Below are 24,870 nucleotides of genomic sequence, written 5' to 3' on the forward strand. Positions count from 1 at the left end.
GTTCTTACACTTTCCTAAGAGTAGCTGGTGTTGGTTACTCTTGGAGACAGATATTGGACTAGGTAGACCATAATTCGTATCCACTGTGTCTGTTCCTGTGTTCCTATGTCCCTGTAAAGCAAATGCTGGCTATGTGCAATTCAACCCTCTGTTGTTTTTTGTTGTTTATTTATTTTCAGCAATCAGAGCTTTCTTCTGAGGAGCGTCCAGAAAGACTCGGAGCTGCCCAGCAGCACCGAAGGAAAGTGGCATCTCTAAAGAAGCAAATCTTGCAGAAAACCAAACTTTTGGAAGAGGTAGGATTTGTGTTGGTAACAAAGAAAAAGCACTGGTAAATGTATTTGACCACAATGCTTTTGCCATTCAGAAAATATTTGAAAATTACACTCTACCAGTAACTTGTCATGCTGAACATTAGTTAAGTATGTTTTAATGTCTCGCTTGCATATTTGTTACTAAGACAGTTATGCAACTATTATGGTAAAGAATAGGATACCCTTGTGAATGTGCTGCTGCGTGCAAAAGTTCCTTTCATATGTAAACTGAAAACCTCTAACAGAAATACTTCCTAGTTCTTTTTTCTCCAACTTCGCTGTTGGGGTGTGGCGTTGAAATGGTGACAACCAGTATGTTCAAGTAACAATTGTAGTGGTCATTCAGAGATGCTTGATGAATGCTCAGCTTCTCATGTGTCTACTCTTCTCAGCCCACATCTGTACACCAGCGTAAGGGTCATTCAGAGTCTGGCTCAGTAAAATCTCAGTTGTTTGCTGTACATCTTGAAGACTTATGTGTAGGGGGTTCAGCACCTTTTATGGGTAAATCTATGGTAAAGTTCTCAATGGAGCATAGTTTTTTGAATATAGCTCAGTTATCTGAATCTAACATTAAATGAACACAAGGTTAGGACTGAGTTATGGAATAAAACTCATACATACATATATGTATGCATTGACAATTGGAAGTACTAATTAAAGTTAATCTTAAATTAGGAAGCAGGAAAAACGTTAATTTACTTTCCCCTTCCCAACCAAAAAAGAAGTTAGATTGAAGCTTTTTGACTAGCTTACAAATTTTTGTAAAGAAAATTGGGTTATTTTACTTAGAAAACTTTAACAAGATAGCTAATTAAAAATGTTAGTAAATGTTAGATTGGATCTCATAATGGAACACACAACTGGATTAATTTCTTTTTCTGTCAAAGCTAATGTAGTTCCACATCCTCATTGCCTTCTGGCCTATCCTGTCTGTCATAAACTGTTTGCACTTTAATAGGTATCGCACTTTATTTAAAACTAGCACTGTATCTCCACTTTAAAAGTCCTATAATTTATTTTCATCATACTTCCTGGATATTCTTATGCTATTCTAACATTTACTGGATCAAGTGTGTGTGTGGTGTATGTGGGTTTTGTCTGTGTCTGTGTATGTAATCATATTGTAGCCTGAAAAAACCATTAACTTTTTCCGCACTTCACTCTCAAAGTAAGAAAAACCAAACAGATGAAATGCTTTTAAAGTGTGTAGCAAAATGTGGGTGCTATATCAGTTTCAAAGGCAGAGAGAGATCAGAACACCAGACCCCTTGCCTTTGCCTGTGGATTAGGAGAGGTGTTCTGGGGGATCATCTCAAGGTGATTTTTGGGGGAAGCGAGAGGGAAGGAGGAGTCACATGCTCCAGCATAAGTTGAAGTGGTCTTGGGACTTCTCTAACCTACTTCTGCTGACACTGGCTGGAGACAGTATATGACAGCTGGAGCACACCGTGCTCTAGCCCTGCTGCTTCTCTGTCCTCTCTCTACTGCGGGGTGGGCAAACTTTTTGGCCCAAGAGCCCCATCTAGGTGGGGAAATTGTATGCAGGGCCATGAATTTAGGGCTGGGGCAGGAGGTTGGGGTGCAGGAGGGAGTTTGGGCTGCGGGAAGGGGCTCAGGGCAAGGGTGCAGGAGGGGGCTATGGGCAGGAAGTTGGGATGCTGGAAGGGTCCGGGGTGCAGCAGGGGGCTCAAGACATGAGGTTAGGATGCTAAGGGCAGGGGGTGTGGGGTGCAGGAGGGATTTGGGGTGCAGCCTCTGGCCCAGTGCTGGTTACCTCGAGCGGCTTGGGTGGCAGTGGTGCACAGCGGGGCTAAAGCAGGCTCCCTTCCTGCCCTGGTCCCGCACCGCTCCCGAAAGCAGCCAACATACCCAGCAGTGGTTCCTGAGGGTGGGGTGGGGCAGGCGGCTCCACTGCACGCTGCCTTTGCCTGCAGGTACCACCCCTGAAACTCTCCTTGGACGCGGTTCCTCATTCCTGGCCAATGGGAGCTGCAGGGGGCGGGGTCTGCAGGTGAGAGCAGCGCATGGTGCCCTCTGCCCCCCTTTCCCCAGGGGCCGCAGGGACATGGTGTGGCTGCTTCTGGGAGCAGCGCGGGGCCAGGGCAGGTAGGGAGCCTGCCTCAGCCCCGCAGGCCAGATTGAAAGCTCTGACCAGCTGTAGTTTGCCCTCCCCTGCTCTACTGGGCACAGATGAGAAGGGGGGGAGCTCCCATAGGTGCTGGATCTGTGCCAGCTGAGCACAGTCTATGCTAAGGGAATTCTCAGATGGACAGATTTGGTAGCTTTTCAGCCACTGTGCTGCTCCAGTGGCACATGGACCGGAAAGCAGGAGAGTCTGGCTCTGTATTTTTCTCCTCCCTCCTGCCCTTTTTAAAAAAAAAAAATTTTTTTGTTAATTACATGTTTAAGTGTTAAACGTGTACCTGTCACTTGCTCCTGTGCCAATAAGCGTGAGCACGATATTCAGAAGAATCCTATTGGAATAGATGGTCCATTTCTTCCACAGTACTAAACAATTGTGTGAGCATAGGACCAGTAGTACAGAAATAGTTCTTTCATCTGGTGTATATTATATGTGTTGACTTTTCTCCCTTTACTTTCGTTTCTGAGCCATTCCCCTTGTTCTCCTTGTTGTGTGAAAGCCCCACACAAACAACAACAGGGAAGAGGAAAAACAAATTTAAAACATATGAAAATGTGCTTGTGAAATGAGTAATGCCACTTTGCAGAACTTTATATCCCTAATGTTATGCTTCTGCATATTCTGGAGTAATACTGTTGACTCTCTAGTTTGTAAGATAGTTTCCTTATAAGCCCAAATGTAGCCCCTCTTTTAACTTTACAGTAAAGCTATTTTCTTTAATTTCTTGTTACCTCTGGCCAGTGGAGAATTTTGTTTTTCCTTGGGAAGTTTGAGTGGGAAGAGGCTTTAAAGTTAATTGATTGCAGTGTTTTCGAGAGCCGAATTTTAGGTTTCACGTTTTGAAGTTTTGGTCCCAATACTGCAATAAGCTTGGTTCATAGTTCAAAAACTGCTTAGTTTAAAACATTTAAATTTTGTTTTATATGTTAATCCTTAGTGAGAACTGGCAAACAGGCATAAAGGTTAAATTCTAATTTTGGAGTTTTTGGAACGCTTAATTCTGAATCCTCAGGAACACCATGAAAGACTTTGCTAATATTATAAATCCTATATGAAGTCTTGCAAAAACTAGCAGTTGAGTGAATGGAGTGTTTAGATCCACAACTTTAGTTTATCAACAGCAAACCAAAAACTAGAAAAAAAAAAAAAGGGGGGGGGGGGAGAGCAGAATTCTTTAGATTCATCAATAACTGACCAAGGCAACTATGTGATCTTTTTATTGCATCATTTGTGTTCCCGTCTTCTGACCTCAATTCTATTTCTGCTGTCACTGTTTGTAGTGTTATGCGTAAACACAGATTGAAGGGGATAGATTTTTTTCAAAGGTATATGAACACCTAACTGCCATTGAAATCAGTGAGAATTAGGCACTTGAATTTCTTTGAAAAAAACTGGGCCTAAAGGCAAGGACTTATTATTATTTACCTGTAAAGCACTTGTGGAAGAAAAAAACTACTAAGGTCCTTTAACCTAAATCTCCCTATTGCAGAATAACTGTATGTGCTAAGGAAGGATGAGAAAAGGTCATATAAGTATGAGGGATGCCATGACAGCAGGGGGGGTTTCTAAAAGCCTCTGACTATCCAGCCAGTTCCACTTGAAAACTGACCGCAATATTGCAATATATAACCCATGGCCTACAGTCAACCACACTTGGCCTATTATTTAACCTCAAAGCTTGCTTAAACTAGAAAAGTTGTTTATTGATGTAATATGTATGATATTATCCTTATAAGGCATAATTGGTAGGGTGTGTTGGAAAAGTATGTATACAGAAGTGTATTGTTCAAAATGCCACTGAAAACCCTATATAAGTTTGTTGAAGTGTATGGAAAACAGAGCAGCTCCTGGCTAGCTGTCTCTCCCTGCATGCTTCTATTACAATAAAGGAGTCTCAGGCTGTTCTGATCCAAACACAACGCGTGGTTAATTTTCCACCTCACGCTATATATCTCTGTTTCATATGTTACGAGAGGAGCTTGTAAATTCTGTGTGACAAGGTGAAATAGTCAGTGGAGTTTTCCTCACTGCTGCCAAATTAGATTTTTGTCATAGGTTTACTGTTAATAATGACATAATAGGTTGATGCATATTAAGAAAATGCCCTGCTGGTGCTAAAATCTTTTTTCCTCCTGACTGTTACTTGAAGAAATCAGTGACAATGATCAGAACAATAATGTACAGCACAATGTCTCCCAAGTGTACCAAATTGTCTGGAAGAGTAGACATAGCTTGTTAACATGACCCTCGTTCCAGTGTAGCTGTGAAATTTAAGGTAACTGGTCTAGATTATTGTTAAAACCTCTTTGGAGTTCCACAGCACAAAGATTCCATCCCACAAGTCACCAGTCCATTGACAGCTATTTGTTTTAAGGCTAATGCGTCTGGAGAGTTCATCTGTAAGTGTCTGACATGTTTATTGGATTTTTTCAGCCAAAATTCATGTAACAGAATGTAGACTAAGAATCTGACAGGGAAAGACTGTGACTCTGACAGCTTTCCTATTATGTAGAAGACAGCCATTGTGAACCTCAATGTAATAAATAACTCAATAGCTCAAATATTGCCGTTCTCCATTACAGGTGTAATTAGTGTGACTGTAGAATCAAACTCTTCTTTTTCTTTGTTAATAGTTGCAAGCTAAATGTGCTGACCTGCAAGCAGGCTGTAGTGAAGCAAAGAAGACATTGACTGAGGTAATCTTGCTTTTTTCCTCCTTTGTAAAATGTAACATTTCTTCTGCTTCCCTCTTCAGGGAACATATCATGCATATAGGAGGATGAAAAGAACGAATTTAGAATTTGTGAATGTGTGATAGTAGTGGTAATAATATTAAATCTATAACACTACTTTTCTCATCCTTTCTTTTATATCAGGGGTAGACAAACTTTTTGGCCCGAGGGCCACATGGGGGTTGCAAAACTATATGGAGGGCTGGGTAGGGAAGACTGTGCCTCACCAAACAGCCTGCCCCCCCGCCTCCTATCTGCCCCCTCCCACTTCCCACCCCCTGATTGCCCCCGTCAGAATCCCTGACCCATCCAATGCTCACTGCTCCTTGCCTCTGACGCCCCCTCCTGGGACCCCACCTCCTATCCAGTGCCCCCCTCCTGGGACCTCACCCCCTATCCAACGCCCCCTTCTCCGTGTCCCCTGACTGCCCCGACCCCTAGCCACACCCCCGACCCCTGATTGGCCCCCTGGGACTCCCATGTCTATCCACTCCCCCAAAACCTCCACCCCATCCAACTGCTCCCTGTCCCCTGACTGCCCCCCCAACTCCCGACCCATCCAACCCCCCCTGCTCACTGACTGCCCCAACCCCTATCCATACCCCTGCCCCCTGACAGGCCCCCTGGGACTCCCATGCCCTATCCAGCCTCCCCTGTTCCCCATTCCCTGACTGCACTGACCCCTATCCACACCCCCGCCCCCTGACAGGGCCCCCAGAACTCCCATGCCCTATTCTACCCCACCCCTGTTTCCCTGGCTGGCAGGAGTGGTGGGCCAGAGCGCTGGCAGCGTGGTGTGCTGAGGCTGTGGGGGATGGGGGACAGTGGGGGAGGGGTTCAGGGGCCGGGTAGGATGGTCCTGCGGGCTGGATGTGGCCTGCGGGCCATAGTTTGCCCACCTCTGTTTTATATAGTTAACATGTAATATTAGACAGACAAGTTGTATTTCTTTGAAACTGGTATTGACCCTACTTTCTTTTATTGCTGCACAAGCAAATTATACATGAAGGGTGGGATTTTGAAAAGCTCCCACTGAGTAATGTTTTGAAAATCAAATCAGAGTCCTAATAGTATAAAGGGGATTTTTTTTCTGATCAGTTTTGGGACACTGAGGAGAGTACTTCTGGTTGAGAGTGAAGTGGGATCAGGATATAGGCAGACTATAGACATATATTGGTGTACAGAAACTACTGGAGTTGTGGCTCATGAAACTAACTCATCTCATTCTGTTGAAACTGTGGGTGTAGTTAGTTTGCCGATGCCAGTTTGTTGGTTCCCTGCATGGTTTTGAGGAGATAAAGCAGTAAAACAGTGGATGGTCACAAGTTCAGGCGCCTCTCAATTCCATCAAAAATAAACACTTTTTTTTTTTAAATTATTTTGCTGGTCTGGCTGCCTCTCTGGATTAGTAATAGAATATATAGAATCTTTCATCTCTTGGTCATCGTTTTGACTTTTAGCCCAATTTGGTCAAGGCTAAAGATTGTTTCCATCTGATAGCTGTTGGATACCTAATTTGAAATCCATTCCAAATAAATGGGTAGCCAAGTCCCCAACCCCAATGACTAACTCAGCAGTAAGACTAAGAATTAAATGGGTAGAGAAATTAACTGTTACCTATAGAGATGATCCTTCCCCACCAGCATTGACACATGTGGAGAGGAAAACCAGCATTTTTGCTGGGTGGTTCTGCAACCAGTGCATTGGATTTGAATACTTAGATTTGATAGAACTGCTAGTACAGTACCATGCTGGCTCAGCTAGGCACTTAATCCAATGCTGTTTAATCTAAATACTAGAGCTCGTCAGAACATTTTCAATTACATTTCATTTTGCTGTTTTGTTGAATCCAGAACGTTTTGATGAAGTTTTTGTTGGGACAGATTTCTTGATTCAGGGGCTCTCTGGTAACCTGAGGCTTTCATCTCTAGAAAACCTACATTTTGACACAATTCCATGTCATGAAAATATTCAAAAAGTTTTGGTTTCATTCCCATGTGGAACAAAAACAAATTTTGAAAGCTGCCGCAAAATGGTATTGTCATTGTCCTCTGGACAGCTCTGTAAATACCATGCAGTTTACTGGGCATAGGTGTTTTGGATGGGATCCCTAAAACAAAGGTCTTGTCTGTTCTGTGTGGCCATTAAAGATCCCATAGTTTGTTTTGTATGATAAATGGCTGGCCCCATGTAACTGACCATACTCCCCTTCACGTATGGGTCAATTGGATTCCACCCTTCACCCTTGGGATTACTGCTTTTCAATGCTTTTTTCATATAAATAGAGAGAGAGAGAGAGATAGTATAGGAAATAGTGTCCTTTCAGGACAGAAGATGCTATGCATATATAAGTACTCATAATCTCATCCATAAGACTCCTCCCTCCACGACTGTCAGTGAGTATGTCTGCACTACACACTAAGCCCAGGTCTGTGGGACTCTGTGAATACAAGCCCATGCCTGAGCATACTGCATTGTGAACTTGGTTTACAAGTGGTGGACCAAGATGTCTCAGCCATGCTGACATGTCCATGCTGCACTACACAGACCTTCTGATTTGGGTCTGCAGCTTGTCTGATTTCCACCCTGCAAAATAACAGTGCTTGATCCTGAATCTCAGTAGGACTCTGTCTCTGACCCACCTCAGTAGCAGGGTCCTAAAGCCTGGGTCTTGAGTATTCACTAATAGGAGGAGGAAAGAGAACTGTTGTAAAAAACTCTGTAGAAGGCCATTAAATCAGAAGAACAAAAGCAGCAAAGTGTACAGAATGATCTATCCGATTTTTAAGATTGACATGCAGTGCAGTTTTAGAAATGATCAGTATTTAGCAGTTGGCATTTGGATCTGTAGCGTTGGTTTCATAATCTGGTATAAATTTGCTGTAATATAGAGAGCCTATTCATTTTGTACATAAATCCATACATATCAACATAAGGTTACCAAGGAAATGAACAGAAATGTAATTGCAACACCATATTAAATGTAGGGAACAAAGAAAGAAATAGTCTGTGATGCCATGCAAACACAATAAAAATGTGATTAGATGTTAACTGTAAAGTTTTTTTAATGTCTTTCCTGAACCTTTCTACATATCGTTCATTCTGACTTTAAAGTATGTTTACATTTAAAATATTAGGAGTAGCCCTAGGAGGTGGTGTGAGTTGGAGAGACCTTTCTGAGGCCTTCTCTAGGTTAGATATAAAAGCTGGGATGTTTACATCGTTGTTGTTTAGTCCATGCTAATTAATACCTTCCAGTACTCTAGTCCAGACCAAGCTGTTGTACTTCAGCATGTGCGCAGCTTGGCTGAGCTAAAAGCTTGGCTCCCTTCTGAGATTTAAGCTGATCAGTATAGTTTGTACCAGTGGTCATACATCCCCGTCCTTCCTCTTTGCTACCTGGGGCTAGTAATTTACTGCTGGCCTCCACTAACAGCAAAGTACAACTCCCCCACACTTGTTCAACTTCTTGGACTAGTAAGAAGGGAAAGTGTAGCAAAGACTCCCTACATTCCTCTGCTCCTCCCTCTCCACACACTGCAGGGAAGGAGTAAGCACTTTAGTAGCTCTGCTTAGTCCTATGTCCCTGCACTTAGGGTCCAGGCAGCCCATATAGGTGTTTAAGGCAGATTCTGATTCTGATTCCCCTGTGTAGGTATACAGTCTGAATCACAGTTTTGTGCTTAGATGGCGGGCTACAAAAGTTCATTGGAAGAAGAAAGAGGGAAGTCTTGAATCAGTCAGTTAGAATATTTCTTTTCTACAACCCCAATCTGATTTTAATTTTAGATAAGTTTTTTTTAAACAACATGATCTGTTGAACTTTCACATTTTGTTCCAAGACAACGTTTTTATGACTGACCCATACATCCCTGAAAATAATGAAATATGACAATTTTGCTTGTATGTAGATAGGTTCCAAAATTAAGAGAGACAGGAGCATTTGGTACAGTCTTGTGCAATTTAGAATTCATTTATCCATCTTGCTGTGGAAGAGGGATTATACATGTTGATTTGGGAGGGCAAGGTAGAGGGCAAGTGCAATGGTCAGTAAATTCGTCATATTTGCAGTATTCATACCTGGTAAGGAAATTCTGCTAACCTTGGAAAGAAATCTTACTTGTTAATGATGGCTAAGAAATAGAGCCAAAGATTCTAGGGAATTCTCTAAAGCTTTTATTTGGAGAAAGCTTATCTCCTTGGCTTCATTGTGTGGGAAGGCAGAGAAACATGAATCATTCTGTGTGTGCAAATGTATTTACATGTTTTATTAATTGCATCCCTTAGGTTAAGAGTTGCAGTGATCAATTGGACAAGGAGCTGGCAGCCTTAGAAACGGTGGAATCCCAAGCAGATTCTAGGTATGTTTTCTTCCTTTATGTGACTTATGATCATTGCAAACTGCTGGCATTGGCAATGTAGTATTCAGTGCTTATTTCTTATTCAGCCTAAATGTATAATTAACGTATGGCTGTGAGGAGTCTGTTTTCAGCTTAGTGAACAGCAGTGTGATGGGATCTCTGGGGTGCAGCCTGGGACTGTGGGACTGCTGTGCCCCCTTATCCCCTCCAGCCTCGGCTCTCTCTGACAGTGCCATGCTAGTGACCAGCAGCAAACGCTCCAGGTGCTGTTATCACTCAGCACAACCGCATGGGGAGCCCCACACCCAGCTGGATTGCATTAATGCTCCCAGAGCCATTCATGAATCACACAGAGAAAGGCATCAGAGCCAAATCCTCCCAGCACTGTACCTCAGGAATATACCGTCTTGCACTGCTCAAGACGAGCAGTGCAAATTTATTAATTGGTTCACCACTTCATCAATGGAAAGGGATCTACACCAGCCTTTGCAAACTTGAGCAGTTTTGCCACATGCTTCAGGCAAACTCACTGGTAAAGATAAACAGTTAAACAAATTTATTGACTAGGAAAGATAGATTTAAGTGATAGGCAAAAAGTCAGTTACCAAAAGAAAAGAAAATATAAGCATGCAGTCTAAACTGTCAACCCTATTAGACTTGGCAACATCTAGATTAAGCAGTTTTTCTCACCCCACTGGATATTGCAGTCCTTTATATACAGGTTTGTCCCTTAAACCTAAGCCAGCCTCCTCTGTTGGAGTCTTCAGTCATCTTCTGAGTGTCGTGGTGGGGGTAGGAGAAAGGCCATGCATGGGGCCCTGTGTTCTGTTTTATACTCAGTCCCATGTGCTTGGGGAACACAAGTCCAGGCCTGTCTGGTGGGCATTGCTGAATCTTCAGGCAAGGTTGAGCAATTCCCCTGGTGTGGCCTCGCCTCATGCAGGTGAGTCATTGAATTGTAGCGCCCTTGCTGGACAATGGCTGTTGATGGGTTGTATGTTGGTTACTTTCCTTGCTGTTGCCTCTGGGGAGCTAATATCTGGGTGATTTCCCCAGTTTACAGAATGTTTTAGTGACCACCATACAACACAGTTCTCATAACTTATATGCATTAATGATACACATATATGGACAGAGAAATGACTTTCAGCAGATCATAACCTTTCCCCTGATACCTTACAAGGCATGCTTTGTATGCAAGATCACGATTATATGAAAATGAGGACCATGGGGGTTACAGTCTGCTCCCCCAAGGTATAGAATGTCACAGTGGGTGCTTGATGTCCAAGTGATTTCAGGTAGCGTGGTTCCTGCTGGTTTCATGTGCATTAATGATATAAATATATGGATAGAGGAATGCCTTTCAGCAGATCATAACCTTTCCCCTGATACCTCACATGGCCTGCTTTATATGCAATATCACAATTATATACAGATGGGGAATATGGGGGTTACAAGACGCTCCTCCAAGGTATAGAATGTCTCGAGCAGTTTTACAGTTAGACAAAAAGAAAAGCACCCAGCTTATTACTACAGTGGACTTAAATTCTGTATTTTTTTTGTTCTGCAAAATGTTAGCATAGTTAACTGACAATAGCCAGTTTTAGAATGTGAAACAAATCTCATAATCTTAAATGAAGAGTGAACAGCAGAATGAGTTGGGTATCACAAACTATTACATTTCCAATTGCTTGATTTGTGATAAATGTGGCTGGCTTGTTTATTTTATCTTTAATACTCTTTACCTTTTAATAAATAAATGTCTCATGTTCCTCCCTTTCTCTGGGACAACCTGGAATTTCAGAAGTCAAGAAGATGTAGGATGAGTTACCATTTAGAGTGCCACAAAGGGGAGAAGATTTTTTCAAAGGCATAAATAGAAGTTAAGACCCCAGCTCCAATTGAAAGTTAGTAGAAGTTAGGAACTCCTATTTGAGCCTTTAAAATTTCACCCAACATGACCATAATCAGCTATTAAAAATGAAACTCTTCCTTTTTTGGAGAAGTTTAGGTATGTACTGCAACCGGGGGGGCCCAAGACTGATTTGACAAGAGGATAAAGCCTCCCTATCCATTCTCCCCCCTGTCCCTTCTTAAAGCTCAAGTCTTGAAGAAAAAAAAAACTACACTATATATATCAGATGGCAGGCGGCACTTCCAGAACTTTTTATAAATAATAGAGGACTGGAGGGAAGCATCATGAAAGCATTAAAATCTGTGCAGTATTATTTTGCATGGCACCATAAAGATATTTGTGTTTTGTTAGTTTAGCTCAGTGGCAGGGAAACTTATTTAAAATTAACCTTGTTCTAATAGTTTCGTTTTTCTTGTTTTAAATTTAGAAACTGAAAAAATTAATGTAGTTCGCTGTGTCTTCTAATTTAGCATATTGCAGAACCTACGAGCACTGGTGGCTATGAATGAAAATCTCAAAAGTCAAGAGCAAGATTTCAGAGCACATTGTAGGGTAAGTGTGTCTCTCTCTGTCTCTCTATCTTGTTACATGAAGATTGATCAAAAATTGGTAAATGTTGTTGTCCACCACCACCTGCCCTGTAGTAGGTTTGTTTGTTGCCATTTACTGGTAATATCAGATCTGTTTTGAATAATGCCTACCCGGTCCATGACAGGATTGTGGAGAATCACATAGATCTGTCATCTAATGTATCTCTGAAACTAGGCTGGACAACCCTGCAGGTCTAGCTCTGGATTATCCAGAAGTGCTCGCCACTGATCTTTAGATACAAATGAATAGGTGATTGATTTTTGTGTCCTTGCAAAGGGTATCTAAACTGTGGCATCTGTCAAAGTTCTGTCTTGTGTTACATATCATTCAGCTTGCGTAGTACAGAAGAGGTATATTGGAAGGATCATTTCTAAATGTAGGTAATAGTGTCATCAATATGTTTATGCACAGTTACGTGTCGTCTTACTCCATGAACCATGCTACGAAGAACACTTATTCAATGTTGGGCCTAGCTACATTAGATACCCATCTATCTTATTCACTGAGACAGCTTAGTCTCCTCTTGGACAGTGCAGCTAACAGTGCCCAGGACCTACTTCTTGGTCAAGGGCCACTGGGTTTGGAAAACCCACCAGAAGAGAGAAGCCCAAGATCAAGCTTATGCTCTAATAAATTAGTTAGTATCTAAGGTGCCACAAGTACTCCTTTTCTTTTCACTTTCAGAGTATGTTTCAATTTCAGTGCATAATTAATGTGTTTTCTGCTCGGTTTGCTGCTATGGTAATGCATACCCTGGAAATATGATAAAGATCAGAGAGAATTGTTTTCCTTCTCTAGTTCCCAGTTCAACAAGAGCTGAAGAGACTTTGTTTAAACATAATGGAAAAAGAAGAAATGTCACCCCTCGGCAGAGACTAAGCATGGAATATTTTAGCCCCAAAGATGAATAATTTGAAATGTTCTGAAAACAGTGTTATGATGGAAATAATTTTGCAGCCTTTAACTTGATTTGGGTGCAGTTGTTGTGAAGGTGTCTACATACTGCAGACCAGTGTCAGAGTGCTGGTATTTTAACATTCCTACATTTCTCCAGTCCTGCTTTCCATATTATGTGTTGCTTAAGATGCGTCTAAAGTATATATTCCACAAGTAAGAAATGTGGCTATTTCTACTTGAAAAACAAGGCATGCAGTTTAACATAATGAAGAACATTGGGCTCCTTCTTCCCTTAGCGCAGGGGAAGTTCCCAATGCATGTACTTCATGTTTCAGAGTAGCAGCCGTGTTAGTCTGTATTCGCAAAAAGAAAAGGAGGACTTGTGGCACCTTAGAGACTAAGGTCAGTGAGCGAAGTGAGCTGTAGCTCACGAAAGCTTATGCTCAAATAAATTGGTTAGTCTCTAAGGTGCCACAAGTACTCCTTTTCTATGTACATCATGGAGTACTATCTAATGCAGAAGTTATTAAAATACAGATATGGGCTTTCTTTCCTTTCTTTTTTCCTTGAGAAGGTAACTATAATGTTTCTGTTGCTTTTAAAGGAAGAGATGGCACGCCTACAGCAAAATATTTCAAGTTTGAAAACCGAAGCAGACGAAAATGGGGAAGAAAAGGTAAACAGCAAATGTCAGAAGGTTTATTTTTAATTAGTATTTAAAAATATTCATTGGATAATTTTCTTCCTGTTTACACCTGTTATATTAACAAAAGTCCTGTTGGAATTTGAGACATACAGCCACCAACCCTGCATAACAGATTGACTATCATGCAGGTTAGTAGGGTTCAAGAATAGCCTCAGCACTCTTGATCTACTAACTAGTAAACATTAAAAGCAAACCTATAGATAGATAGATATTGAGGTACCTAGTGTCCCCAATCAAGCTAGATGCTGTGTACACATAATGAAAAAAGGTACACCACCACAAGGAGCAAATCTAAGTAAAAAATATAAGGAACAGGTGTATGCAACAGACAGTGGAGCACGAAGTTACAGTGAAACGCTTATTAGCGTAACAAGTAGCAGTCACTGTGAAACTTTGCTACCATGCATCTATGCTAATAGGAGGGCAGGAGAGTTATAGTAGAGAAAAGTGGAGGCTCAAGTTTAGTTATTTTGTATACCTTGAGATGACTAGAACAGCCTTGATACACTTCTTCCAGAATCGAGTGGGTGGCAGCTCGTGTAACTTGATCCCCCACCTCCTGAACACAACATGCATGGAGAGGAATTGAAACTTCAGACTTCTTGGTTAAAGCTTCACATGAAAGATATGATTTGGAAAGCCACAAAAGCCGGGAAATGCAGAGCAAATACCAGCCCTGCACCAAATTTATCTCTGTAACTTATTCAAGGAAGTTAAAGTAAATGGTTTAAGGAGATGAGAACAGAATGATCTTAAATGCCTGGTGCCTGTGCTATACCTCAATATTGCAGAAGATATTAAAAATGAACACAACAGAAATGCTTTTTAACTAGCCTCTTTAGGATTTGAAACAGTTTAAGAACAAAACTTCTACCTGTCTGCCCCCACCCAAAGCCTGAACAAACCCCAGTGTGTGGTTTTCAGCTACTGGTGCTGTGTGAGCACTAGGGCGAGTGAGACAAGAGGGAGGGAGAATAAAGGGGATCTTGTGCATGGATAATATAGGGCTAACATGACATGGGGAAATCTTGTACAGGCCCTGTCCCAGAGCGTGAATTGCACCTAGATATGATTGATGTAGCTATTATTATTGTTGCGATTATTGGTGTCATGGTCACTATTATTGTGGTGTTGGTGGTGATCACTGGTTAAGTGCCTACTTGTGCACTTGGCACTGTCCAGGCACCTAGATGGTCCCTGGCCGACAAAGCTGAAAGGCTAACAGAAACCTAAGGACAACACAATGGGAGAATCAAAAGAAGATGGTGATAACTTGGGGCCCCCATCCTGTATAGAATTATGCATATGCTTAACTTAACACAGATGAGTAGTCTCATAGAAGTCCTTGATCACAAATGTATTGATGTCAATGGATTTACTCCAGTTTTACACTTGTGGTAACTGAGACCATAATCTGACTCATAATTTTTATGTTTTAACTGCATGTTACCGGACTTTACGATTGTCCCTTTGGAGGTGTTGTTCTCCAGTGAAAAGGCTCCTTAAAAGCAATCTAAAAAATATATATGGCCTAAAAGCTAGTAAAATATGCAATTATTTATGTAGTGTAAATGACATTCAGAACTTAAATTTTGTTTTTCATACAGTTTCGTTAACCCATTCTCCTTAAAATAATATAAAAATGTTGACAATATTTTGGATATCCTTAAAGGTGAACAAAATAAAGATTCCAATCTGTTTTTTTAATAATTGCTGACCAAAAGCCTCTCTCTTTTTTAAGACTGTGGTTAAATTCTGTTGATTTGCTGTTAATCAGAAATTATCTTTGGTATCTCAAATTTTAGGAACCTAATAAGATTATAGACCAGCAATACAAAACTGAGAAAGATAAGCTACAAAAGATCAGACTATTACTGGTGAGTACAAAGTGATTTTTTGTTTGTGTTTTTTGGCAAACTTACTAGGGCAGAATTTTTGAAGTTTTCTTAGCTAAGCACTTAAACGTATTTCTGTAACTTTCTTCAACATTTGTAAGTGTAAGCAAGTACCTTTATAATTAATAGTGAAATATATCTTGAGGCTTAATCAAACTTACCAGATATATTAACTCTCGTTTGTGCAGGTATTTTTTAATTAGCTTATTTAGCAGGTTATTTCTAAATCTTGCTACCTTTTATCCATTTAAAATGAGAGCTGGGCCCTTTTTTCTCCCTTCCTTTCTCTCAGGCCCGAAGAAATAGAGAGATAGCTATTTTACAACGCAAGATTGATGAGGTACCCAGCAGAGCGGAGTTAACTCAGTATCAGAAGAGATTTATCGAACTTTATGGTCAGGGTACGTATATCAAACAGAAATGTACTCCTGGAGTCTAACCAGTGGAAGGAGCGTAATCACATTATAGGCTTATGGTGCATGACAACAGCACCTGCTAATTCTGCTCTATTTAAGGGTCATTGGACATTCACATTGTATACCCCTCTTTTCAAGATTTTATAAACTGGCTATAAAAATTCCCTGGAGGCTGAAACTTGATGCACAAGATCTCTGGAGTAATTTTCTTTTGTTTGCAGTAGGTTCAGTCTCTTGGATCAATGATTAGTGTTTAGAAAGCCCTTAATCCACCGTTTACAGGGAAAGTCTCTACATCTGACTCATGTTTTATTAATCACAGTTAATGTTGGTTTACCATTTTTTGTATGATGTACGTGTGTGTGTGTTTTCTTTATAACTATGTGGTTCTGACCCAAACAATGTCAAGATATCAAGATAAGGCTGGCTCTCTTAAACACCTCATGTCCCCTTTTATTGCTACGGGTTAAAGGAGTTAAAACAGAAAATTGTCAGGTTTTACAAATGTGCTGTGATATCTAGGCAGAAGAAAAATGTGAGCCTTGTCTCTAAATGTTTAATCTTTAATTCAGGTATCATGGCCCAAATTTTAGAAGTGTGTATGCACCCAGATAATGAAATTGTGCATGCAAATTGACCATTCTGCATATATGCTTCTAAATTTGGTCCTGTAATCATGGTGTCAGGAAAGGAGGAATGCATACTATGCATCTGTTGGTATGTATATACTATATGTTGTGTGTGTGTGTGTGTGTACAGATGTGAACAGTGCATAATCAGACATATACACAAACAGTATATAATGACAGGTTTCAGAGTAGCAGCCGTGTTAGTGTGTATTCGCAAAAAGAAAAGAAGTACTTATGGCACCTTCGAGACTAACCAATTTATTTGAGCATAAGCTTTCGTGAGCTACAGCTCACTTCATCGGATGCATTCAGTGGAAAATACCATCCGATGAAGTGAGCTGTAGCTCACAAAAGCTTATGCTCAAATTGGTTAGTCTCTAAGGTGCCACAAGTACTTCTTTTCTTTTAGAGTATATAATGTTACATATACACACAAACTGTTTTAAAAGAACATTAAGGTTGCTTTGTCAAGAACTCAAAAGTTAGGAAATGCCAGAATTAAGGTTGCTAGTGCAATTTTAATGGTTTCCCTCTTGCATATGCATTGTAATAGTCTTTAATTACATGAGTGCATACTTTTTTTTTTGCACAGCAACCCAGCCTCCTTCAGTGCACAGAATGGACGATACTCATTTAGTTAACAACTATTCAATATTTTGTTTTCTCGTCATTGTTCAATGTATGGCCCCAGGACCTATTTGCTGCACACTATTTAAATCCTGCTGTATAGACAGAGGCTGTTAATTTCCTTATGGGATTTTCTATAGTGCTCATCCTTGTGGTATCTGAGAGCTTGACAAATATTCATGAATTTATTTTCACAACACCTCTGTGAAATGAGAAGGTATTATCCCCATTTTACAAATGGGTACAGAGGCCCCATATGGTCTTTCATTGCTCTGTTTTTCTTTTGTTTTCAGTGTCAGCAACTCACAAAGAAACCAAGCAGTTCTTTACCCTCTATAATACATTGGATGATAAGAAGGTATATTTAGAAAAAGAGGTAAGAACATGTTTTTAAATGTTTAGCCCATGATAGGAGAATAGGATGCTGCTGAGTTTGTGTACAAGGCACTGGATTAAGTCATGTCTATGCAGGGTACAGGTAATTATCTCAAAAGGTCAGCACTGAGAAGAAATTGACTTGGGTCTAAAACTGTTTACAGAATGTTTGTGGAAATCTTTGGTTTGTTTGGTTTAATTCTGTTTAGGAAAATTTCTGCTTGTGTATTTTGTGTGTATATGTGTGTATTTTTTTTTAACAGAAGGGCCAATACCAGAAATAGATACCAGAATTACTCAATTTAGGCTCAAAAGGTGAATAAAATTAGGATACTGACACACACCATTTACATTTTGGCTTCACAAAATCAGATTAACCTGAGGGTTAGTGATCCAGTGTCTGCATTAGTTTAGGGACCAATGCTACAGCCAGTGATTTCAGTTATCAAAGTAAATTGACATCAATGACAGCAAGATCAGGTTCTTAGGGTCTGATTCTGTTCCCCTTGAATTCAGTGACAGAACCTTCCTTGACTTCAAGGGGGCACGACCAAGCCCTTATTTATCATGAAAACACACTCTTCATTAAAGAGTTCTTCTGCTTCTACTCCCTATTCCTCCTCCTTCCCCCATCCAGAAATTAGAGCCAAATTCCTCTCTGGGGTAACACACAATTGAAGTCAGTGGACTTACGCCAACAATGAATTTAACCCTTCTGTGATGTTACAGGTAAACTAGACTTCAATGAGGACTGGAGGAATAAGCAGGAGCAGCAAATACATTTCTGATAAAGATCCTGGCTCCACATGACTGTTTTTTCATAATAAAGGATTTACTGGCATTTCAAAGTTTGTAAAACATCAGCAATGCTTTACTGGTTACTTTGAAGCATCTTCGGTTACTTAAATGTCATGAATCCTACATCAGTAAATAAAACAACATCTTAATCCGTAAAGATTGTTTTAACAGTTGTTCACATGGGTTTTTGTAAACAGTTCTAATGATGTTATGGTGAGATGAAAATATACATTGCTTTCTTCAGTAAAATAAATGATAGCACAACAAGATTGGCATTAGCTGGTAAAAGTCTGACATTGCATGCTTCTCATTGCATTTTAATGAAACAAGAACAGAACATTGTTTAAATACCTTTACGAAGGCAGCCACTACTTGCTTTGTGTAACAGATGGTACCTTTACAGTACCATTAAGTAAGCATCTCTGTTCTCTAAGAGGAGGGGTAGCATAGAGAGCTGCAATCTAAAAATCCATCATCTTTTTCCTGAATAGTAGATTCTGACAAATATACTAGATATGAGTATTTGAATCAGCTGAGAGAATCAGGAATTCAATTTCCCTTTGAGGAAACAGTTGATTCTGACAGTCCTTGCCATGAAAATCATCTGAAAAAACAGATTAAAAAGTCAAGAACTCCGATATATGTGTATACTGTGCCGGTAACATGTTCCAAAATGCAAGACCTGTTTTGTCCTTTCACAGTTCCCTTAGTCTATGGTGACCTAAGATCTGCCCATAACAGCCCTGGAAAGTTACTCAGTAGGAAAGAATGAGTTATCAGTTAGTGATGGACAAGGGTCTAAAGGTTTGGAAATTTTGGTTTCTGATAGGCATCCAAAGTTCAGAAGTGAAATCATCTGTTAAAGTCAATAGCAAAACTCATTGACTTCAGTGGGGCCAGGATTTTGCTATATGCAAAGTTTATTCAGCATTATCAACACTTCCTTGAACTGAAAACCCTGCAAGACTGGGCTTGAAACAGATTTACTGAAGTTCTTTGTTTCTGTCAGTGTGGGAAAAGCCACCAAGACAACCTTCTGATTTTGCTGTAATGAATTAGATGAATTAAGACTCTACACATGTACCTTTGTTTAAGAGGTGGCTGCAGCCTTTGCCCATGGCACTAGAGTGTTCTATTGTAATGCAAATATTGTAGCTTAGATTCTGACATTCGGATAACTTCTATGAAGTTCCAGTTCAGCAAAGCACATAAGGAAGTATGCCTAAATACTGTGCTGAATCAAGCAATACAGCTGAGAATGTATTTTTTTTTTAATTAGGCCAATGATCATCAAAATAGGACATCCTACTGTTTTCTAACTTACCTGTATTGATAATTGACATGATCTCCATAAAATGACATTCCTAGGATATCTACAGTGCATTTATCATTGAATATTTCTGTTTTTCTAAATGTAGTCAACATGTCATTTATATAAGATCAGCAAGACAAAATTATCACAGCACCATAGATGTAGTTTATCTCTTGGTCTGATAAAATTGTCATTATGGTTTTGTCTTCCTCAAAAGCTTTTAAAAATTATCTCCTGGTGAGATCTGATGCTGAATTTTACTAGACAAAGAATTGAGTCAGCTGTATATATTCATGTTTATAATTTAAATCTCTGTTTATATGTTACATGTGGACTATATCGGCAAAACATCTGAACATAGATCCCATGATATGAGAATTATGAGACTAGTGCCAACTGTTAAAGATTTAATCTGTGTTGGGGAGGGAATAATATTACACCATTAATGCTGGGCTATAAATATTTATCTAATACATTCTAGAAAGTTATTACCAAATGCCTTGCTTTATCTGTTTGCATTATATCCATTTTATTTGCCTGAATGATTATTGTGTTGTACACTATTCTAAATGAACAGACAATTTGCGGATCACATATTCTTTATTTAGCATGGCACATTAAGTAGCAGCTATGAAACTCATGATATTGCTTTAATGTCGTCTGTGGATTAGACTTTACTGCAGATTTTTGTAACATTTACTGAGGGTACAGGCGTACAAACTAATCTCTTTTCACTGATTGCTTCTGAAATAGAAATGAACCTACTAAAGACAGAGGTGACAGATTTTAGACCAGAAGTGCTTGATTGTTAAATAATGTATATCAAGGCTAATAGTCTCTTTTCTTTTGTAAAAATATTGAAATGAAACCTGGAGTAGTTTTGCCCAAAGTAACTCAATACTTATTTAAGTACAAACTGTGAGAAGAGTTTTACTTCTACCCTAACTGTATACTTATGAATGCAATTTTAAAAGGTAGCCATAACATACATCAAGGGTTTCCAATGGATTATGCTAATCTCAAGAGATGTCTGAGTGGTTTTTGATGTCAAAAATGTACAATATGGTTTCAGTTTTTTTGTTCTAGAAAAAAGGCTTCAATGAACAAATATTTTGTATTAATATCCTATAAACCAAATGTCCCTTTACCCTTTTGGGTCTTGGTTTTCTTAAGATTCTTTGGAAGGTATTTCTTCTTACAAAAAATAAAACAAAAAACCTTGAAGTATTCTGTGTATGGAGTGATTTCAAAATAGTAATGGAATCACTCACTCCTAGGGGTGGAATTGTGACATCAAAGGTATCTATGCTCATACAGTTGATTTTTACAAAATTTGCATAGTATTAATTTTTAAAATGCTATGACTGTTGGGAGCCCACTTTCAGATTGTCTTATTTTTCCCACTGACTTCGTAGATATGAAATGTAACCCTATAGTTCTCTGTCATGGTCATGAAATACTGCTTTTTCATTTGCTAGATATTTTGCAGGATACATTAATGTATGTTATGTAACAACATGGCCCATCCTTAAGGATGGCTTGGTTTGTTAGTATTGACAGAAGTAAGCAGAGATGGACTTTTTACCTTTTTTCGAGAGTTGGATAGAATATACTATTTTAGTTATTGTATCAAAGAGAGAGGAAATTTACACTATGAAAATGAAGTAGAATGGGGTGGGAAATGGCTTTTTTTCCTCCTGTTCTACATTGGGACAAAAAGAGACATTTTGAAGTTTTTAACAAAAAAAAAAAATGAGACACACAGGATCTCTCTCTCTCTCTCTAGCCTGGTTATTAAGGCATTCATGTGGGAGATTCAGGTTCAAGTCCTTGCTCTGCTTGATTTAGACCAGTGATTTGAACCGGCATCTCCCACATCCCAGGTGAGTGCCCTGACCACCGGATCTCTCTCTCTCTCTCTAGCCTGGTTATTAAGGCATTCATGTGGGAGATTCAGGATCAAGTCCTTGCTCTGCTTGATTTAGACCAGTGATTTGAACCGGCATCTCCCACATCCCAGGTGAGTGCCCTGACCACCAGGCTATTTGCTATTTTAGGGTGGTCTCTTGGTCTGGGTTTTGACCAGAAATTCTATCCTGGACCTGAGAAACCTTTTCCCAAAAGTTTTGTTGAAACTGGCATATTCTTGCAGAAAGTTGTTGTTGTGGGTTTTTGTTGGGTTTTTGGTCAGAAAACATTCATTTGTCAAAACAAAAGTTTTGTAAAAAAAAAAAAAAAAAAAAAAAATTGACCTCTAGGTAGTATTCTTAACCTCTAAGTAGTAAGAACAGGATTTCTACACGCTAATAATACTCTTTGAAATCATTGATTTAAATCCATTAGGGTTGGGGCCTGATTCAGCAAACTCTAACATGCAGTGTGCTTATTGCTGTGCCATTGGGAATATGCGCATTAGTAAGCACTAAGTACAGTATTTGCAGAATTGGATTCTTACAGTACAGATGGCACATTTTCAAACATTCGTCATGAAAAGGCAAAATCGTACCTTGGAAAACCTCACTACTTGTCCACTGGAGACTAATAGGAACTATTCAAAGCTATGATAAAGAATCCCATCAACCATTCCTCTGATTTTCTTTTTCTCTAAATGTGTTGGAGAGAATAATAAGATTCCCAAGCAAGTCTCAATTAGCATTTTGTATGGAAGAGTCATTCCATATGCTGTTAGGTACAAGCTTGCAAAGGGCCTTTAAATGTGTATTAATAAAACAAGTAACTATGGAGGAAGTTTTCAAAAGCACAGTTCACGGGTGCCTAACTCTGATTGAAAGTTCATGTGTCTAAAGTGTCATTTGTGCCAACCAGTTGCCTGGTTTGCATGTCTAAGTGAAGTTTTTTTCCACAAGGAAACACATTCTTTAACAGATCTGCATTTAACAGAATGCAGTTTTTTTCATTCAGGCTCTTTGAAAAAGTGTGGGTCTGCTCTGAAAACTGCATTGTGGAATCCCATATATATATAATGGTTTACCTGTCTAATGTGCCTACTTTACTACTAAAGATGTTTGTTCCACTTCAAGGCTTGCAAACACAGTTTGGCCTCCATGAGTTAAACAGGGTCCTTTCATGTATCCTATTATTTTCAGTGATATCAGTTCTGCAGGCCACATGGTGCCCCTTACTACACCTATTCACCTTAATTGTGTTATACATTCAGCCCTCCTTGACATTTTGTACAACCCTCAAGTGGTTTGGTTTAGAAAGTCTGCCTATATAGCAGACTTTTCGCTGGTGTAGTTGTATTGATATAGTTAAGCTATAACAGATGTGCTGCATTTATGATGTAAGCCCTGCTTTACATTGGTGCAGCTTTTCCACCAGTACAGATTTCTCTACATAAACAGGCCCTTAACCCTGCACTAGTTAACAGGAGTGAAAAGCGGTAAAACTGTTTTTGTCACTAATGTAAGCTGATTGTAACTCTCTCAGTACATGCAGATAGCCTCATGTAATGCTCTGCAAAACAAGAAGATGGCATTTTTATACAGCTGACTTTTTTCTGAGCTAAATCACATTTTAAAGTAACTGAAAATCTGTTGCTGTTGGAGAGGAAGATGTACATTTTCAACTATGTGTTTTTGTCTTCACCAGGTTAACTTGCTGAACTCAATTCATGATAATTTCCAGCAGTAAGTAACTTGAGTCATTAGCTCTTGGTATCTACTCATACATCTATAGTTGGTTGGCAAAATCTGGGTGGAAATTGTTCAAAAATGCTTGCAAAACTTTCTGATTCTTCTTTAAACTTTATACATTTGAAATTTTAATGGCCAGTTCTGAGTAAGATCCAGTACGTTTTGTAATTTTTGATAGCCACATGCTATACCTTGGCACAAATGAAGTAATATAATTACTTAAGAACACATGTGGAATGTATATCTTAATACTTAATCTTACTATTGTGTTAAATTATGCTTAAATTGCTCACTTAAATTGTAACACTTTTTTCATACTTCTAACTTACTGGCACTTTTAAAAACCTTGTTTGACATATTTGTCAAGTTGGGCTTGTCATATGAAAATAACTACAGACTCCACACCTTTCTTAACTACAACTTAGGCATATGTTTGTCATAGCCCAGAGTTTCTATGACAAACCTCTGTTTAAAAAGTGATGGTTGGATAACAGAAGTCTCGTAGTGAAATCTTGACTTCAGTCAAGACTTCAGTGTGGCCAGGGTTTCACCCTTCAGCCTGTTGAGCAATACTCCGATGTGAATTTTTACAAATGTACTTCTATCTTTGTCCAGTAAAGTGAAGAATGGGAGAGAAACTAGGGTGTTAAATATTTCTGAACTATTATTCTGTTATTCAATAGATTGATAATAGCTTGATATTTTAGTGCATGACATATTTTGCTCATCATAATGCAATCATGACTTTTTAAATTTTCCTATGAATTTGAACCCTTTGCTTTTGTTATCCTGATAAAGCCTTGTGTCGACTCTGACCATTTTCTTGCCACGACAAGCAACCACCTGTAACTATAACAGAAACATTTTGAACTTGTTAATTGTAACAAACAAACTAAATATATTGGATACATTCCATTAAAGTAGAGTACAGAGATCTGCTTTGTTCAGTAGTGAGATCTCCATTGTAGTACTCTCTAGTCAATGGGAAGTTATACTCTTGACGGTTCACTTGGGCAGTTTATTTTTAAAGGTAAAGTGGTTATCTAAAATTACCACAGTTTTAAGTTAAGCATGGAATAGAATAACAATTGTTGTACTTTACACCAAAATAATTATGAAATCAGAAATGTAAATTATAACCACTAAAACAAAACTGTGCTTACAGATCTTACTGACATGCCAGTCCTCTAATCCATTCCTGCTTTTCACATGAGCTACTCCTTTCTAAACACTTACTTTGAAACCATGCTTTTGGTCCATCAATAGCTATTATCACTGCACAAAACACTAGCAAAGGGAACAGTCATGCACAAGACAGGGAGATGAACTGGGTGATCTAATAGAGTTGGTGATATATGCCAGTGGACCGATGACAGTTTACACTGGCTGATGATCTGGCCCGTTATCTTTTATCTTGGATTGTCTGAATCTACTTTTTATCCCTTTACACTTTGCAGAAAGCTGTAGTTTTAAGTCCACATATTCATATTGCTTAAGTCT

General features: G+C 39.3%; 1 protein-coding gene across 2 annotated transcripts in view; it reads left to right on the plus strand.

The window, feature by feature from the left end:
- Nucleotides 1–24,870, plus strand: part of CCDC93 (CCC complex scaffolding subunit CCDC93) — a 105,001-nt gene that overhangs the window by 68,590 nt on the left and 11,541 nt on the right. For both annotated transcript variants that reach the window (XM_048869173.2, XM_048869174.2), the window contains 9 exons: nt 180–296; nt 5,094–5,156; nt 9,480–9,553; nt 11,939–12,020; nt 13,561–13,632; nt 15,468–15,539; nt 15,850–15,958; nt 17,523–17,605; nt 23,327–23,364. In XM_048869173.2, coding sequence (XP_048725130.2) covers nt 180–296; nt 5,094–5,156; nt 9,480–9,553; nt 11,939–12,020; nt 13,561–13,632; nt 15,468–15,539; nt 15,850–15,958; nt 17,523–17,605; nt 23,327–23,364 — 710 coding nt within the window. The remainder of the gene's footprint in view (nt 1–179; nt 297–5,093; nt 5,157–9,479; nt 9,554–11,938; nt 12,021–13,560; nt 13,633–15,467; nt 15,540–15,849; nt 15,959–17,522; nt 17,606–23,326; nt 23,365–24,870) is intronic.

This window comes from Caretta caretta, chromosome 11 (assembly GCF_965140235.1).
Source record: "Caretta caretta isolate rCarCar2 chromosome 11, rCarCar1.hap1, whole genome shotgun sequence".
Classification (NCBI taxonomy): domain Eukaryota; kingdom Metazoa; phylum Chordata; order Testudines; family Cheloniidae; genus Caretta; species Caretta caretta.